We start from the raw sequence: 19,448 nt of genomic DNA, 5'->3' as shown, positions 1-19,448 counted from the left end.
TTTTTACCGTTTAATTTAATTTAATGTTTCACACCATCTTATTCTTGTGATCACTATTAAGTATATGGGATTTTCAGATTTTTGCAAATATTACTACACTAGGATTGCGGTAACAAATTTGAGGAAAAGCAGTACATATGGATTAAATGATAGATAAATCCTTCTAAAGCAGGACTCCGTTTCTTAAGTAAGGGAGTAAACTAACTTACCTACTAACCTTAATTTGTAAACATAATTTCAGTTGATACAAAAGTAAATTTTAACACAGTTTTAGCTCTCTGGATGTATGAGGGATTTTTGTAGATGGATATATTGATATAAAAATACATCTATTTATACATGTGTGTTTATACTTTTATATAGATGGGCTTTTAAAACACTTTGGTATTGCTGATAAAAAGACAGTGAAGTTTGTAAATCTTAAAACATTTCCTCTGCCTGCACTCTCCAATGTAAATAACGCTTACCGTGGTGAGAGACTTCCTCTGGGTGATCCTCCTCTGCCAACAAGGCTTCGGCTGTTATCTCCGAGATCTTGATCTGCAGTGTAAATATTTCACAGCTGATAAATCGCCTTTTCTTAGATAAGAGCTTTAATATTTGATGTAGATATTTTAAAAATACCTTCAATCTCAACTTCTATCTGCAGTTACTGTTGAAGAGTGAATAAGTAACTAGTTTAAGATTGCTGAACTGTAGCATGTAAGGTGTTGTCCTTACACATTTCTGAGGCTGTACCAGGCCATGGATTATGTTCACTTCTTTCATTCCTTTCAGTTTTACAGCACAGAAGCGTGGTTTGCATTTGCAGTACCCTCCCCTCAGCCACTTTTAATTTGTACGGTGAAAGTAATGAATCACAGCTGTGGACAGCTAATCTGTATGCTTATCACAGCAAATCCTGATGCTCTGTATTTTTTTAACACTTTGCATCCCAAAACAACTCATAAAATATATAACGTATTAAACTTAATGCTGCCATCTAACAAGCACACATTATTCTGCAAATTTACTGAAAACTTTATGAAAGCATATAATTCACTAATTCCTATTTATAAGCAAAGCATAGGAAAGCCCCTTGCTAAAAAGGTAGTAAAACAAACAAAAAAGGCCTCATTAAATATACGAAAACGTTTTGCTTGGAAGGACTCAAAAGGGTTATTTTCCCTATGGCCTCTCAATAAAATAACCCTATCTGCCCCCTTCAAGGTTGCCCTCCCCCTATTCTGAGTCAAGCGACCTCCGACCCCTTGGAGGGCAAAGACATGACTGATCCATTCTTGGTAAACTGCTAAACTCATTCCCTTCCCCCAAACAGGCATGACTACTACGACATGTCAACAAATCCTTACGGAGGGAATGAAACAAAGCAAAGCCAGCGGCTCATTAAAACCACAGCGGAGAGCCCGCGGTACCAAATGCCAATCGGTAAATATTCACAAGATTATTAAATGCTGCACAAGTTCTCTAACGGGATCTCTTTCACACGAACTTGTATGTAATGCAATTTCATGAATTATGCAAATAAAGGTTTCAACTATTCACGACAAAACCCAGAGCTGTGTCACTCCGGCTGCAAAGAGCTGGGAACTGAGCGCATCAATCACAGGAGTCACAAGAGACACTGGTGCATTCCTGCCTGCTGATGGCTCTGCTTAAACATTTACATTTCACACACCGAGGGAAAAAAAGGGGGAAGAAAACCTGTGCTGTTCCACAGAACAACTGAGAATTTACTTCCAACACAGAACAACTTTTTACAGACATTTAATAACCAGAAGTTAAGCAGAAATCAAAAATACAATTTAACAACCTTTTTATAAACAAGGAGTTGTGTGAAGCTGCATGTTTGCACCGGCAGAGGAAGCTTACCTGTTTGGCTGTTTTCAGACTGAGCTATGAGTGCTGCCATGGCTGAATTTGGATTCAGCCTATTGCCATACATGTGGGATGGAGGCAGACTGAGAGAAGATCCAGGTAGGGTGCTTGCCTGCAAGAAACCAATTAAAACTTGAATCCTTTTTGTAATGGGGAGTAATGCTAAATGTATTTTAAAGAAGCCTTCTTAATGCACATTTATTATTCTTGTAAGTTGAGTTCTTTTTTAAAACAATGTATTTTAAAGAAAGAAATGTCTTTCATTTATGATTATAGAAATAGAATTGCAGTACTTCAAAAAACAGAGCAGGTTTTAAAGTATGTCATATTTGTGGATGGCAAGATCTTCTAATTGAAGAAAGCCCTTCTAATAATAAAGTCCTGTAGCAAGTATTAAAAATACCTAAAGTGCATTTTAAAACAACCACAGTTTGCAGGAGGGGCAGACTTCCTTGTGATCCCGAAGTATGCGCTCAACACTAGGACTTAGTAGCATGGCGACCATGTGGTTATCCTACTAATTATTTAATCTTATTAAACCATTTACAAAATAAGGGCAGGTAGACAACAGATGTCTCACAAATGCTTGGGTTCCTTACATCACAAGCCGGCTGTGGAGGTCAAAAGGTCCAACTTTCAGCTCTATAGTTTAACTACACGGAGCCATATTTCCTTTGCTCGACTCTGTCATTAGTAAAACGTGCACAGTATTTTGTTACTTCCTATTTTGATAGACTTGGAGCCTGGTGTTTTTTTGTTTTGTTTTGTTTTTATTTTAAAGAACGCAAACAGCCATTACAAGTATGTTTTCTATACAATAGGGGGCTCTGGGAACCACAGCTTTGCCCTGACCCCATATAAGGAACTGTATTTTTGGCAGCTGGCCAGCTCTACTTATTGAAGAGCTCCCAAAGTTTGTGTTCATTCATGTTGCTAACCACAATTCTGAAGGTCTCTGCTGGGACTTGTGCCAAACAAGCGAAAATGAACCCTTAAACAGATGAAGCTAAGGAGGCTGGCCAAAATCTTGCATAATCCAACGTAATAAAAATACCTTCTTCCTTGGCTGCTTATGCTTTTTCCCTTTCGAAGAAAAAAAGATTTGTGTCAAATGCTAAGTTGCAGGGACAGGCAGTCAAAGAAATAAAAGCACGGCTGCTTATTTTAAAGGCATTTTCCTACCTGATAAAAAAATTATTTCAGAACAAAGAAAAGATTGTGGGGGAGGGGTAAGGGGGTGCAATCAAAGATACACAAACCTGTGTGATCGCTGGTTTTAGAATTAATCTTCTAAGAAAATGTAAACAACCTTTACAAATGAAACTTTTTTTGAAAAATGAAAAAAGGTGAACAGTAAGGAACTCAATTTGTGGGACATTTTGACATGCATAACTGCACACAAGAGACAAGGGAAACATACTGGTTATTACAGCAAAATATTACAGAGTATAAACTATGTCTCTGGAAAGAATCACACACTACCATTAACTTTTGGCTTTCTGCCAACATATTAAACTTGATGAATGGACTTTTATGAATTCACACAACTGTTTTCAATGATGCTTTATTTACTATATACTGGTGAGAAACTGTGTCTGATATTTACATTCTTCTACTGTCACAAAGTTAGAAAAAGCCACAAGTAATTGCTTACAATGATCAGGGGTTCATTCACTTCAGTTTAGAGGTATGTGCAAGATTTCTAGACATGGAACCACAGCGTCGCTTCAAATCTGGCTGTTACTTCTGGTGTTTGTTGGTGATTTTTTAAAGAATTGCATATCTTTGATAGAATTTATCTGGATTATTTCTAAGTCTTAAAAATAATGCAAGCATTTCCACCTACCCAGGTACAACAGCTTCCAGAAATACAATACATATTTAGTACTGTGACACTGACAAAGGCAGCAGTACTGCACAGCTCCTGCTATTTTCCTTAAAAAAATGCCCATAGGGCAGTTCCAACTTAACTATTGCTGTTCCTAGCAACCTTCAGCTGTTTTCCCCTCAAAACCAAACAAACTTCAGTCAAATCCTCTCACTGATAAAACCTTACACAGATTGGAGCATTAAGAGATTCACTACCACTACTACCATTCAACCATATCTAAAAGGCCAGACTAGGAAAACAGAAGTTTATATGATGAGTTCTACTCATAGTTTTGGGAGTAGGGTGGAGGCAGGTTTTAAGCTCCAAACACCAGGTCTTATTTCTGTTCAGTTTTAGCATATTTCCCTAAAACATTTAGTTTAATTCCAGTAAGTGTATGTACAGCTCACATTTTACACAGAAGCTTCTATACTTAGCTCTCAGTCCACATACTTCACTGCTTAAAACTGTGCAATAGCAGCTACATATTAATTTATCATGGCAATGTAGCTATAATCAGCAAGGGGAATACAAGTTTATTTGACCAAAACATGCACAAATAGCTTTAAGAACTTTCTGAAAGTACCTAAGTATCTTTGAAGGGAGTTGCTAAAGTTTGTTGAGTTAACTATCACACCACAAAACAGAAGACATCAAAGGAACTAAACGTTTGCTAAGTGGGTTGATATAACAGATCAAAAGACTTACCAGGATTGAAACAATATCTAAGAACTTGAGTTTTTTTCACAAGTAGTGGTTTTACCCTAAATGTTAGCCCTGTTTCCATTTTAAAGTAATAGTAAAGGTGTCTTTGTACAAGTTCCAATGCCATCCTGCATCCTATACAACTCCTCAAGCAAAAAGACACAATAAAATTGTTCAATTAAGTTAAAGGCAAATAAAAAAACCTTTGAAAACACTTTTTAAAAATGGCAATGTAAAATGACAAGAATAATGATTTGTGAAGCATTCTTATATATGTGACGACTTCCTCTGACAAGGAAGTAGAGATGGCGGAGGAGTACTACATTATTTAAAGGTGAAATAGGAGCTTCATGTTTCACTCACAGTCGAAACAAGCTGTAGCAAGCATTTATTAAAAATGCGCAATCATCCTGTCAATACATATTAAGGTCACAGGACTGACATGTGTTCTAAAATGCAGAACTTTTAAGGCTGTATTAGTCTTTATTTCAACTGTTTCTATTTAAACACTCAACACAATACATGATCAAAATGTATGAACTAATAAAAACCCAAGACTACTAAGTATTTATTTTGAAAATGCAGCAAGTTTCCCTGAAAATATTTTAGCAGAAGGATTTAAGCCCATCTAGAGGTATACAACACACTGCTTTCCTTTATGGCATGTTCAATAAATCAGTAAAGCCATAAGCAGCAGAGCAGCACAGAAGGATGATGCATTGTAATTCAGAGAATATCCATGTGCCGTAAGAAATGATTGATATTTGACTGATGTTTAAAAACACTTCCTCTACAGCAAGAGAGCAAGTACAAGCATATTTTTCTAATTAAAGAATAAGACTTGCAAGTTAACTACATAGTACAATATTTAGAATAGTTTTATATTTGTTTGCATGACTTCAGGATAGTATTTAACAATATGACTATAAAGTTTCCAGAGCGTTCATATCTGAACATTTACTACTATATGAAATTTCCAGGGAAAGCAGTCTCTTCAATCAAAAGTTACATGTTCTTTCAGCGGAAAAAATCAAAGGCAAGAAAGATGAGACAATACTTAGCTGTATGCAATCAGATTGAGTCTTAAAACTTTGAGACTCTTTGAAGATGCCTTTTCCCTCATTTCTTTCAAGTTTTATGCTATGAAATATTTTCTGATAACAGGCCTCATTTCTGTCTCAGCTCCACACCAGTAAGGTTTTAATACTCAGCGTGTGATGAGAGATGAAACCAAGTGTGAACAACTTTTGGGTCCCATGAGTAGGCTGACTGTTGAAGCTGTCAGGTTCAATTGCATCATTCCACATTATTCAATGCCCCAAACTGCTCCCTAATTGTTAGAGGCTTAACATATTCAAAACCATTGTTTAGGCTAATGCTGAAATGCCTACAGTTGAGTTTCCACAAAGAAAGGGGAGGGATTTAATTGTAGTTAAACCATTACTGAACTCTCTTCCTTTCGTGATAGGGCAACAAGGATGGCCAGAACAACCAATTCCAAGACAGCTTCTTAATCAGTTTATATCCAATCAACACCCCTTTCCCTCTCTGCTTTAAAAACTGTCATTGCTATATTGTAGCTTTGTATTATATCATCATAAGGATTTACAATTAGTGACACATTACCTAATTATCCATTTCTGCCAATATTTATTTGTCAAAAATAATTTCAAAGGTTAATTTTATTTCTTGTTTAAAATAAAAACATATCATTGTTCCTCTAGTTGGGGTCACACCATTTACCAATCATCATTGGTGTTATTGATGTTATTCATCACAGCATGATGCTGTGATACGAAGTGCAGAACTCCCCCTTGCTCCTACTAGTAGAAAGACAAGAAATAAAGAGCTTTAGAGATACCACTAACTGCTTATGGCCAACTACTACTGAAATCATAGAAAAAATTTAGACGCAGATGAATTTTAAAGCTAAATTTTCTGTACTCTGTTCTGCTAACCTTCTGAGATGTTACAAACACTTTCCATGCATGTCTAGCTTCATGAAATATGGAAGGTAATTCAAGCATAGGATCAAGTGATAGTATCAGTTTACTTCATCTAGAAGACATCTTAAGCTGATGCATTTTGGTCTATGGCAAGCAATATTTATCTGAACAATTAATTAATTAAAACCTGCACTGAAATTAAATGAGATTAAATATGAACACACAGCATTCTAGACACATAATTATAATAAAAATTTTATAATGTGCACACATAAAAATTATTTTCTTTCCTTGAGAGGTGAAAAGAGATGCCTATTAAGTGAAAGCAACAGAAGCAACTTTGCCTTGTGTTTCCTACCTTAACTTGGGCAAGTGAAGAAATATTATTTTTATCCTGAAATTTTAAGGCCTTTGCCTGGGTATTGAAGGCAATTGGAAGAATGTAGTATTACTTCCTTTTATTCTATCAGTACTTGTAGTACAACCTTTAACTGAATTTAGGAGAGATGAGGGACCCAGAAATGCCCATCATCACCTGCCTCCTGTGAATTGCCAGCTGCTCCTTGGGATGGCCAAGCACACCCATAGAAGGGTGGTCACAGCGTGACTGAGGCCATGCAGAGGAGCCCTGCCAGATCAGCACCTTCTCATGCATCACTCACTATGACACAACCCTTGAAAATTTTCACCACAAATACAGAATTTGCGTACAAATCTTAGAATGCTTATCATGACTTTGTTTCCAATGGAAAATCAAAAACCTAAATGCCTGTTCATTTTCCTAATATGCCAAGAAACATAAATGGAAGACAACACAGAAAATCCTTAATAAAATACAGTTCCCACATTTCTTCTGAAAATTATCATCTGACTTTTCAAAACAACTAGCACAACATAAAACAATATTAATCTGTAGTATGACAATTACTATTCATATATTTTAATTAAACTGATACTTTGATTTACATATTTTTAATATATGTTTTGGCAGCCTTAAGTTGAACATAATTAAATTTAAAGCAAACAATATTGACCACTTAACTAAAACAACCTACAGCATTACTGATAACTGGAATCAGAGTGATTTTTACAGCAAACCTCACCTCACCTGCTATCACAATCACCAATGCAAATCAAACCCAAACTTCCACCATAGTTTTTTACCCATTCATTCTATTAAAACAACACTGAGATTGAAAAGATAGCCCTCCCATACTGCCAACCATTACCATCCAAGTATTCTGAAGCCCTTAAAGTTTAAGGATTTTTTTAAAACAGATAAACAAGGTCCAATTGCACAAAAAATGTTTTTGCCACCTGGCTGAAATAAAAGAATTAACTGGAAAGTATAATTAGCAGGTTGGAAATGTTAAAATAAAATCAGGAAAAGGGTTTATGATGTCTTAGAAGAGCAACTTTTCATTCAAAAAGAAAAAGAACATTAATTACAAGTGTACAAATTGTCATAATTTACATCTGTTAGGAAAACTGTATTTGTGACATCATTCCATGGATACAATCTTCACATTGCTAGTACTTTTTCTGTCTGCAGCAAAAATAAATCCTTTGAACTTCTACCTGTAATGAAGACTCCAGCTTATAAACAAGCTAATAATCAAATACTGTCTTTGAGAATCAATTGTTTTGATTAAACATACAAACAAATCCTTCAATTAAATGAAACCATCTAACCTTCAAACACCAGCAGTCAAGTATTTTCCAAGAAAGGCATGAATGAATACAACTGGGAAACACAGTGGGATTTGAAAGGCAAAATGAAAAATTAATGGCACACCTACAGAAACTAATTTATACCTCTGCCCAGTGTACAACAAGGGCACATAAAGTCATTAAAAATCACATGGATAGCAGGCCTATCTTCCAGTAATGTGAAAACACTATAACCTCAACTGTACTACCACTTTTCTCCTCTCTTTCACGTTAACTAACTAGATATTACATTAATTTTTAACCAATTAAGATCTATTTATTTATATAACAGACATAAAAAAGAAACTTACGAAAACTTGCTAGAATGCTACCTTGTTATAAGTGCATTATGTGAATCTCGTTTTTCACAACCTCATTAAGAGGTCTTTTTACTTTGGTTGGCTTTTTTGTTTGGGGGTTTTGTTTTGTTGCAGGTTTTGGCTTGTTTTTTCAAGGAGGCTTTGTAGATATAAGACCCTGGGATTTGTCCACAGACCGAACTGAAAACAGAGCCATCATTTCAATGCAAAGCCCTTTCACCTTAAGTTGTCTGCTCTATCATTTCCATCTACCTGTCTTCACAGGACTTAAACTGTATGTGCTCTATATGGACATGGAAGCAGTATCTTGCCCAAGAATCTTTTTACTTAAGAAATTGAATCTATATGTGAGGAATCTCAATTTTGCATTCACACTGACTAGCAGAAAAAATTACTTTATTAGGAAACAAAGTCAGTATATCCATAGAGGAATCTATTTTCTTCATACCAGTATTCCTAAGAAAGCCAGACACTTTTCAATATGGCAAATAATGGATCTAACAGAAAAGTAACTGCTTTCAAGATCATCTATAATTTCAGAAAGAGTAATAATAATCAGTTACTTATTCACAAGCACAGACATTTTAACTATCTAAATATCAACAATCTTTGCTATTTAAGTGATGAAACAAACACCTTCAGTAGCAGAATTGCTGCTGTGCAAAAACCTTGCAAGATTTTCAACATTTATACGAGGCCTATAAGGCCACTGCCTCAGCAACCAACTCTGAAGCTTGCAACAAACACACACCATGCATACTTGAAATCTTTTTCAAGTAAGACCTAAACATTGTTTCATCTAAATAGTTTTATTATTTCCATTGCATACAAACTAGAAAATTTCACACTTTTTACATTCAACACATTATTATTGTCTCAGGCAGCTAAATTGAAGTAGTGCTACACTCAGTTCAACCAAGAGGTCAATGTGCCTCAGTTGCCTGGAGACTGATGGTTGCTACAGCAGCACCAGATAAGCCAAGCTAAATAAGCTTCAGCTTGAAGGCAGAAAACATTTATTGCTAGAGCGAAACATTGATGCAGTTGTCTCAGCATGCAGCACTGTGCAAAACCTTGCAACGCCTTTCAGACTACCTCTATGTTGCACAAGTCTACACGAAGACAAGCTTTCCAAGGCACGAGTAAAACAAGATTTTCATTGGGTTAAATACTAGATTACTTGCAACTATGATTCCTTTGTTCTTCTAGTTCAGTCACATGTTAGAAGGAATTTTCCCTCTGGCTGTAAATTCTTCCTCCTTGCTACTCTCCTCCTCCCCCACCCCAAAAATCCTCAGTTAGACTGCATAAAAGAAAATTAGATTTTTTTTTTATTTTACCCAGAAGTAGCTAGAAATTAAAACAGCTTTTAAATGAGAAACAAGACAATGTTGATGGGAAAACTTTTACTAGTCCAGTTCTTTCACGTTTTTCATTTTGCAAAACTGAAATTTAAGTGGCTGTGACACAAATACTATTTTAGTAGGTTTGGAAGGAAAGTCTCTGTTTTGCACTGACATCCTACACCACAATACCAAACCTCTCTGTCTACAACATACTGAAGGATCCATTTAGCACACTTCCAAATCTAGAAGCAGTGGCAATTTGCTGTGGCAATGAGGCCCAAAGATGAGCAACATACTCTGTTAAGAATGATTTCTTTATGTTCTGGATGTGCTGAGATTTCATTTTGTGTCTTTCTGTTATAAGGTATAAGGTAAAGAAAACCAAATAATTTCAGCATCCAAACAGCCTGTGTTCCATGTTGATATTTTACCTTTGACCCAGTGGGTAGGAGCCTCTTTCAAGAAACTTTATCATCAAGAGGTGTTTTGATAGTAACATAAAATATGTTAATTGGTTTTCATGTATCCAGCATTTCTATCGATTAGAGAATTCTAGTACCACAGTAAGGATCTAATTTCCTTTTCCTGGAAGCATGCTGCTTAAACCATGCAACATCATTATCTCCAGATGTTTCGTTAGTTTCTTTTTAATTACCATTCATATGAAAGGTAATACAAATAAAACCAAAAACTCTAAAACGCCCCAAAAAAGCCCACCAACCCCCCAACAAACAATACCCCCACCCCAACCCAACAACATACACTCTATGACAGTGTAGAAACTGAACTTAAAAAATTAAGTAACTTACTTGTTTTGGAGAAATTTAGCAATATATTAACGTATTGTCATAATTGCTATCTATGCTTTACCTTAATGACTAATTACTAAGAGGTGAGAGGTTTCACCACAAGGCACCCAAAAAATATGCAGTAGAAATCTATACTATCTGCACTCTGGATTTCTCCCAAGAGCTGACTTCCTAAGAGCTCTGACAGCATTCAGTATCTCAATGATTTCTATGTTAAGGAGTAGACTTCAGAAAGTGGTCTGAAAAAAAATGTAAAGAGAGAATGAAGTTCTCCTTAAGTTCTGGAAATCATCTCTGACTATACGTCTAATGCAGTTTAATATAATCATGCTAAGTTCCTTTGCACTGGGGAAAATAAAAGGAAAAAAAAAAAAAAATAATTACTTAAGTAAGTTTGTTGCGGTCATGTCCAAGTCTCTAATTTTAAGAAGTTCTGATTCAAAGGTGCCTACAGGAGTCTTACACCAACTCTTAACTTTCATATGGTTGAAATGTGCATCTTTGGGAGTGCAGTGGGAAATTCACTTAAGCAGCCAACCATCTCATGCAGGTCACATCTGTCACACCTTAAAGTCCTAGAACTGAGGGCAGCTTGGCTTTTTTTTCCATGTATTTATTCTAGTCACCAAAAAAAATTTGATTAAATACTGATAGCTGATAGACCTGCCATTTCTTAGAGTATCCACAGGGAGGATGGCCCAGAACCATCCTTTAAAACATGCATTCTGAACAGGTCTAGCAAACTGCAGATGATTAACCTGAAACTTTCCTTCTTTCCATCCTCACATTTACTTTGAGTTGAGTATTAAATTTAAAAAAAACTCAAATCCTAACCAGCAGGAAACAGGGTATGCTTCTCTGAACAAGAATGGGAAACAAAAGTGGACAAAGGAGTATCTTCCTTGGCCATACTGAATTTAAAAATGTAGCATCCATAATCTGAAGTTACAACTATAAACAGGGAAGCAATATCAATCAAGTAGGTGCATTTTACTGTCCCATGAAATTGCCCAAACCCCGCTCCTGCAGACTTGGAAAAAACACCTCGCAACTTGAATTTTCAGCGAAGGAACATCTTGTTTAAGATATACTATTAAGTTCCTTCATAATTCCACCCCTGTTGTGGAAGGTATAAATAAGATTGCTCCCAAAACTGTTCCTAACTTATCTGTTGAAAGGAACAAAAACTAAGAATAGAGTTCCTATTTCCTGTCTTTTCATTTATTTTCCCACGAGTGCCAGAATATAAAATAAAAAGGGCAAGAAAGCTCCCTTGATAGCATGCAAAATGATGAGCACTCTTAAACTATGACAAGGAAAAAACCCACTAGAACAGGAAGCCAAAAATAGTGTAGACTAGTCATTTGGAGAAAGAGCAGGGGAATACAGAAATCCAAAATTAGGGACTAGATTAATTCTGAAAATAAGAAAATAAAAACCACAGGACAGATGCATCTGAAACATCACATGCCCTACATTCAGGAAAGATCTCAGGATTCCTTTCACATTCCTCTGTTGTTAACAAATAACTCAAAATCTACTGGAAAAAAATAAGCCCTATCTCTCCCCCAGAAGGTGGATCAGACAAAGGAGGATAACCACCCCTATATGAATGCTAAAGAAAACCCTGCTGCTATTGTACTGCTCCTAATGAAAGTAAAGCCAAAGGAACTTTGGAAGGGACAATAGAAGTGATAAAAAGCAAACTTCTTTCAGGAAGAATTGCAACTGAGCAGCAGCACCTACCTACCCAATTACCACATCTGCACCCTGGAGGCAGTAGCTCATTACACTCAGTTGAAGTGTACCTATCATGCCATCACAAACACATCCTGGATGTAGAGAATAACAAACAGCAACTGTTCAGTTTCCCTATCTCTGAGCAAGCCACAAGGACTGCTGTTACAGATACTTCTTGTCCTTTTCCCTCTTCATTATCTGCCTCTGTGGCAAAGGAAGCACAGTGCATAAAGCAGGAGTTGGGAATTTAGGAAGAAAATAAAACAGAAGCTGCAGAAGAAAAAAACACTTTGAAAAGAAAGAAGAATCTAGCAGCAGCAAAAAATCCCATGGTAAGAAAATCTTCTGGATTGTATCTGTAGAAGAGGTTAGTAACAAGTATGTGCTATATTGCTTGAAATTGAAGAGGTACTTGTTACAGTCACAAGAGCAGAGATACCACCACACAGTAGAATGAAAAAAAAAAATCAAAGCGAAAATTTTATATTAAATTTTCAAAATAAGAATAAATCCTTAAAATTTCTCAATGGACTGAGATTAATATAAAGATCATACCATACTGGATCATACAATATGAACCCCAGAAATCTGATGAGTTACGAATTTTTAAAGTAAGACTGTGTATTTAAGCAAACTACCACATGCTATTTCCACTCTCACTAAAAGCACTATTGAAATGAGATTACAAGACACTTAAATGCTTCTTTTTCTTGAAAGCAATACAGGTTGAACCATTAAATGGCTTTAACAATCAATGACTGAAGAAAGCCCAGTCAAAAACCCTTACTTCCTATTCTGCAGTTTGATTCTGCATTCAGCACCTGGGGACCCTAGAAACAATTGGCCACAGAGCTCTAGTAGGTAATTTCACTAATTTAAGTCATCAAAAAGAACACACAGCGCAAGCAATTTCAATCTCAATCCCAACCAAAGTAGCAAACATTCAATTATACAGTACTAAGTGAATAAAACAAATCCTTCTGTACAGCACCAGAAGATACTGAGGCACCCAGATCACTTTTTTTATGAACATGTTAATCATTAAGAATAACTGATCAGAAAAGAGCAGTGCAGCAAATTGTTTCAGAACAGCATAACAGGCTAACAAACATTTTTGCTGCAACTATGAAGCACTGTGAAATATGTGAGATAAAAACCGAGCATAAGATGTTCAAGTGGTGCAACTCATGACCTGGCTTTAAACGGGAAATTAAAGATGATATTCAAAATTCAAACAGAATAAAGCCATTTTTCTCAATAACAGAGCACATATCAATAACCATATGAAAGTTAAAGACACACTTTTGAGAGAAAAGATATAAGTTTAGGATACAGCAATTTGCTGTCACATATGAAATAAGCAGTACCCACAAACATGTTAAAGAGCACCAAAAATATTTGGAGGAGAAAATATTTGTGTGGACTGTACCCCTTTTCTCCTGTATCCCTTTTAAACTACTTTTTTGCAACTGTTAAATGCATTGTTAGCCAATAATGCCTTATTGAATTAAGCAGTGTAACCTGAATCTATGCCCAAGACAATAAAAAAAGACCAGCATGCAAAATAATTTGCATTTCCAGCAAGTGGCATTTTTACTAGTCCACTGGTTCCCACCTGGTGAAGAACACCAGCACTTTAAATCAGTTATGGCATAGCATAGAACACAAGTTCATAATGTCTTCTGGATTTATTAGTTTAGAATAAAAACTATGAGTGGCATGAGAGGAAAGAAAATGAGGCAGAAAAGGGGATTGTAACAAGGTCCATACTTTGTTTTTGTCTTAAAAACAAACACCACAGTATGGTAACTATCATACCAATCAGTAGAATGAAAACTCAAAATCCAGAATTTTCAAGCTGTGTGGTTTTTTAAGCTTTAAAATCAGTGTTGCATAATTGTTGAAGGAAAAAACAGCACTTTGGGATTTTAATCACCAAAGTTTTATACAGGCCTGTAAGTTATTAAAAGTAACAGAAGTTATTTTGTCATTTTGAGTAGTATTAATTTAATAGCAGTTTTTAATAACAGTATTACCTAATTTAGGGCAGTTGCTTTCAACTGTTTGCAAGGGTTTTTTTATGCTATGAACAAATTTTTCTGTCTTAGATGCCTATCATGCCACTCTAACCAGAATGTATCTAATTCTGAGACTAATTCTATGGGAACATATTTCTTCCCAAGACCTTCTCTTTAGAATTTAACACCCTTCAAAAAAGAGAGATATGCAAAAAAAATCCTTCAAAAATTTACAAATTTATGATTTCCCCAAAATCATAATTACAAATGCCCAACAGAGATCTAAAAAGCCAGCTGAAATCTTACAGGATGCACCTCAGCAGCACATATTTGAGGCTATTCCAAGTTCTAGGGCTATTCGAATAGCACATCTGCTAACATGACTGAGTAAGTGAGCAGACAAGATTTGGTCATACTTGCTCTTTTAACTAACAGTTTAAGTAAAACCTAATTTTTTAACTATTACTTTTCACCTGTATAGAGGTACAAGCTTACCTTAGCTTCTAACCTAGGATGATAGTTTTCTTTTCATCAGAACACTACACAAAAACCATACTGGCACACTCTTACTTGAAGACTTCCATGGTCAAGAGGTGGGTAAACACTGAGAATACATCCACAAGAGCCCAGTAAGTAGACAGCACTCTGATGGAACTTTGCAGAAGTAAGTAGGTAAACCCTAACCCTTGACATATAATCAGTCATTTATGCTAAATGAGGAGGGGGTGGGGGAAGAAATAAAAAAAAAAGGTTGCTTCAAATTGCTTCAAGTGGAGAACAACTGCATGGTAAACTAGGCTCTCCTGACTGCATCTCTTCAAGGCAGTATGGACCATATGCAAAGAAAGAAGACTCACTGAAGCAGTGGAGGACTTTGTTAATTCAAATACACAAACTCACCTTTATGGCTGTCAATCAAAATTCACAATTTCAATCTCCCTGTATATCTCAAACCCAACACTCTTTAAATGGTAGTACCTTGTGAATAAGGTCCTGACAAGTAAATCTACAACTGCTTGAGAACAAGTTTGGTAGTGAGACAAGATACACGACTCCTTTGCTTCTTTGGGGATAAAAAAAACCAAAAAAACCAGGGCAACTCACAAGAAACAAAGGCAAAGGAAGGACAGGAATTTTAAGCAGTTAACCTATGGAGGGCTCTCTAGCTTAACTAAACAGTAAGAGATGGTCCATCTCCTAGGGTACACTTCTCTTTTTTTGTGACAACATGAGGAAAAAAAATACTATGGTATTTCTCTTCCTGGCTCACAAAATATGGGTTTTGTCCAATTGCTTTTCCAATCTGTTTATCTTCTGACAGAGGTTAACAAACAGAAGTGATGGTGCGCAACTCTTGCTTATTTAACTTCTCCATGTCAATTGATTTTACCAACCTTTGTCTTACTCCATCTCAGTGTCTCTTTTTGAGGCCACAAGTCCCTCACTATTTACTCACTTCTTATAAACATGCTCTTTCCCATTGTTCACTGCCATGGCTCTTCTTGTACCTCTTTTGGCATGTACCGTATCTGTTTTGAATAGAAACTGTCCCTTCCCTTTAACATTGATTTTATTTGCCCTCTTACCACCTTGTCAACACAGGCTGGTTGAGGTCTTTCAGCAGTTTGTGACAGCTGATCTTCATAATGGCTCACTGCATAACCCAGCATAATCAGCAAACTTGGCGACTGTTGTTCCTCCTCCTTTCCCCAGACCATTTATGGATACATTGAGCTGTACAAAAGGCCAAGTCTTCAAAAGACTCTGATGGCAAACGTCTCCTCTGTGAAAACTGAGCATTGACTTATTTGGGTTTTAAAAACTTTTAACCTCCTACTAAACTATGACACAACCCCTCTGTGGAGGCCAGGGAACCAGCCAGTTCAGAAATCCTGGCTCTCCCCTGGAGAGCTTCTCCCTAGGTGAGACACTTTTATGTCATGCAGAGAAAAAGTGTCACTCCCAGAGGCCCTAGAGTTGAACATGTTAATTTGTTACACCCCATTGGTTTCCCTCCCTATCAATCCACCCCGATACATGTATCCAAGTTTCCCCTGCCCCTCTCCTCCTCTATAAATACCCCGGTTTTTCCCCTGTTTGAGGAGCTGCTGTCACTGGCTCCCTTCACTGAGGGCCCCGCTATAATAAAGGCTATTTCTCAGTGGAATGCCATACAGCTCTCTAGTCTCTCTCTCCGCGTCACCTGCACGCTGCCTCTGAGCTGAGATCACTCGCCGGGCATAGGACGTGCCTGTGCCCCTGGGCAGTCCTTTTCAGGACGGCTTCTTCAGGGTAGTTGCGGCACCCCTGTCATCGACACCGCTGCGGCAAGTGGCGCCCAACGTGGGGCCGACGAAGAGCCCCTGAAGAAGCGTCCACCTGCAGTTTTAACTGCAGAGCATGCCGCTGTTGGAGCTGCCACCCCCTGAGGAGAACCTCTTGTGTTCTAGCAAGAGGCAATCCGAAGGGCTGCGACCGGAACCCTCGCTGACCATCTGGGGCTAAGAAGAGAGAAGACAGAAGAGCCCTTGAGGACCAGCCGCCAGGTGACCACCCACCCACCAGCTTTCTGTTGGCCTCATCGGCATCGGCCGAAGAAAAAGTGTGAGTCACCCCATTAAGGGTTTTTTGGGCCTTTCTCATTTTTGTTTGCTCCTGGGTGGGGAGTGAGAAGGATGGGGAATCAGCTTTCCAGACCCAAGCTGACCCCTCCTGAGAGGGACTTTTATATCCAAGTTGTGGGCACCCTCAAAGCGGGAAATTCTAAGTTTTCAAAAGGGGAGTTAAAGAGATTTATTCATTGGATTTTTAAACATTTTAAAGTTGATTCTACTTCTGTTAAATCGGGAAAATTTTGGGACAATGTGGGGAGAAAGTTATATACTGTTCAGGCAGGGGGAGATTTATCAGTTGCCAAGTTTTTTCCTTTGTTTCAAACCATTATACTTTCTGTTGAGAAAGAGGGAAAAAGGGTTGATGAAGTTTTGGGCCCCCAGTTGAAATCCCCATCTCCATTACCCTCTCCAAGTGTTCCTAAACCCTCTTCCCTACCTGAGAGACAGTTGGCGGGTGGACGTAGCCACCAGGCACAGGGTTGCTGCCGTCTCCCTGACACCCTCCCACTGCCTCTCTATCCTTACCAGGACAGCACTGGCCATGCCGCTCTGGACCTTTCCTCTACCCTCCTCCCTACACCCACATACCCGGTTGCATCCCCCCGGGTTCTTAACGTTAGTAAAGATGGCACCGGCACTGTGGCCAGCCCCGCCATCTTGTCTCCTTTGAACCCAGGTTTTCCCACCCTTGTATCTCAAAATGGCCACTTTCCCGCCTCTACCCCTTCTCTTCCTGTTGTGCCTTGCTCCACTTCCCCTCCCATTGCATCGCTGGGTGTAACCGCGTCGGGCCCTTCCCCTTCCATCGGGAAACCCCTCCCCATTGCAGATCCCAGTCCTGCCCCTTCCAACCAGAGCTCTGCCCCCAATGGCATTCCCACCACCAGTCCCCCCAACACTGGGACCGGAAGTGGTAATGACAGCAGCCGGAAGGAAGCCATCTTGGCTTCCTCAGCCACTCACAAGCAACCCAGTACCGGTTGCCAGAAACGGCCATGCGCTGTCATCAAGCGCCCCCCATCTCTCCTCCAAGAGATGAGGACAGTGAGTCCTCATATTCAGAATCTGAATATGAGGACCACTGGGCTGAGGTACAGAGGGAAGCCACGCGGGCAGGGGACTCAGCCCTGTCAAAAAAGATCTTAGCTTTCCCTGTGGTACATAAGAAGGACAGGGCAGGGGCACTCATTAATGTATGGGAGACCCTACACTACAGAGAGTTACAGGAGCTGTGCAAAGCCGCTGAAGAGCATGGCCGGGGCTCTCATTTTTTCAAACACCTACTGGAAGCCACCTTCACCGCCCATGTCATGGTGCCTCATGATATTAAAAATATCATGAATTGCCTTCTCTCCCCAGCAGAATACATGCTATGGGAAAGGCAGTGGAAAAAACATCTGAAACAGTTGGCAGATGCATATGCCAAAGATGCCAACAAACCAAATTTAACTCTAGAACAACCGGCAGGAGAAGGTGACTACCAGAAACCAAGAGATCAGGCCCATGATCTGCCCGAGGCAGCGTTACATGACATCGCTAATGCTGCCAAGACGTCTCTTTTTGTCACTCCCGATGATAAGGTGCCTACGCAGAGCTTCACAAACATTAAACAAGGGGCAAGTGAATCCTTTATTAAGTTTGTGGATAAACTAAAATTGGCAATTGAAAAACAAATAGAGGGCTCCCAAGCACAAAAGGAATTACTGGCCAAAATGGCAATGGTCAATGCAAATTCAGAACGTAAGGCAGTTTTGCGAGCCCTTCCACTTGACCCTGAACCAACCATTGACCAAATGGTGGAAGCCTGCACCAAGCACTTCGCTGCCCCAACTGAACATACGGTGGCAATAGCGATAGCTAAGGGAGTGGCAGAAGGGATATCTAGCGTTTACGCTGCAGACTCCAACACAAGCCGCTGCTTTAATTGTGGTGAGCCTGGACATTTTTTTAAAGACTGCCCGGAGAGGCATTTTCTACAACCACCTACCCACCAATGGTTACCCAGAACAAATTGGCATTCAGGAAACTTCAAGCAGAGCGCGGAACGGCCCCGCACTCTGACATCAAATGAAATGCCGGACCGCTCCACCCCTCCTGCCAAGTTCACCATCCCGCCTCCACAGGAACCACAACCTCAGATCCAGCAAGTGGAGCGCTTCAGATGGGAACCCAGCGCCAACTGGTAACCAGACTCTCCTTGCAGCTTAAGGGTGACTGTGTTTATAAGATCCCCACAGGGAAACGTGCACCACCAGGCGGTCCCTCCAACATTTTAATACTTGAGGATCCAATTAACTCTCCGGGACAAGTCCATGTAACACCTGAAGTCCAGACTTTACACCCAGGAGATGAAATTTTCATCTCTTTGACTTGCACAGACCCTCCTTATTTTTTAAAACAGCAGACTACAGTGGCACAAGCCTTTTTGTTACCAAATGACTGTCTGGAACAGGTTCCCCTCAATCCCACCGCCATGTGGACTCAGGTTGTG

At 38.7% G+C, this 19,448-nt stretch overlaps 1 protein-coding gene across 9 annotated transcripts in view; it reads right to left on the bottom strand.

The window, feature by feature from the left end:
* MLLT10 (MLLT10 histone lysine methyltransferase DOT1L cofactor) overlaps positions 1 to 19,448 on the bottom strand; it is a 133,246-nt gene that overhangs the window by 16,903 nt on the left and 96,895 nt on the right. For all 9 annotated transcript variants that reach the window (XR_015772120.1, XR_015772119.1, XR_015772121.1 and 6 more), the window contains 2 exons: positions 1,873 to 1,990; positions 468 to 540 (listed from right to left, as the gene is read on the bottom strand). Coding sequence is in view for 3 of the 9 variants with exons in the window: in XM_014248596.2 (XP_014104071.1) it covers positions 468 to 540; positions 1,873 to 1,990 (191 nt within the window). In the remaining 6 variants the exon portion in view is untranslated. The remainder of the gene's footprint in view (positions 1 to 467; positions 541 to 1,872; positions 1,991 to 19,448) is intronic.

The sequence above is a fragment of the Pseudopodoces humilis genome, chromosome 1 (assembly GCF_049639895.1).
Source record: "Pseudopodoces humilis isolate 2021_Gansu_Grassland_sample_001 chromosome 1, ASM4963989v1, whole genome shotgun sequence".
Classification (NCBI taxonomy): Eukaryota; Metazoa; Chordata; class Aves; order Passeriformes; family Paridae; genus Pseudopodoces; species Pseudopodoces humilis.
This window is presented reverse-complemented; position numbering and strand designations above follow the sequence as displayed.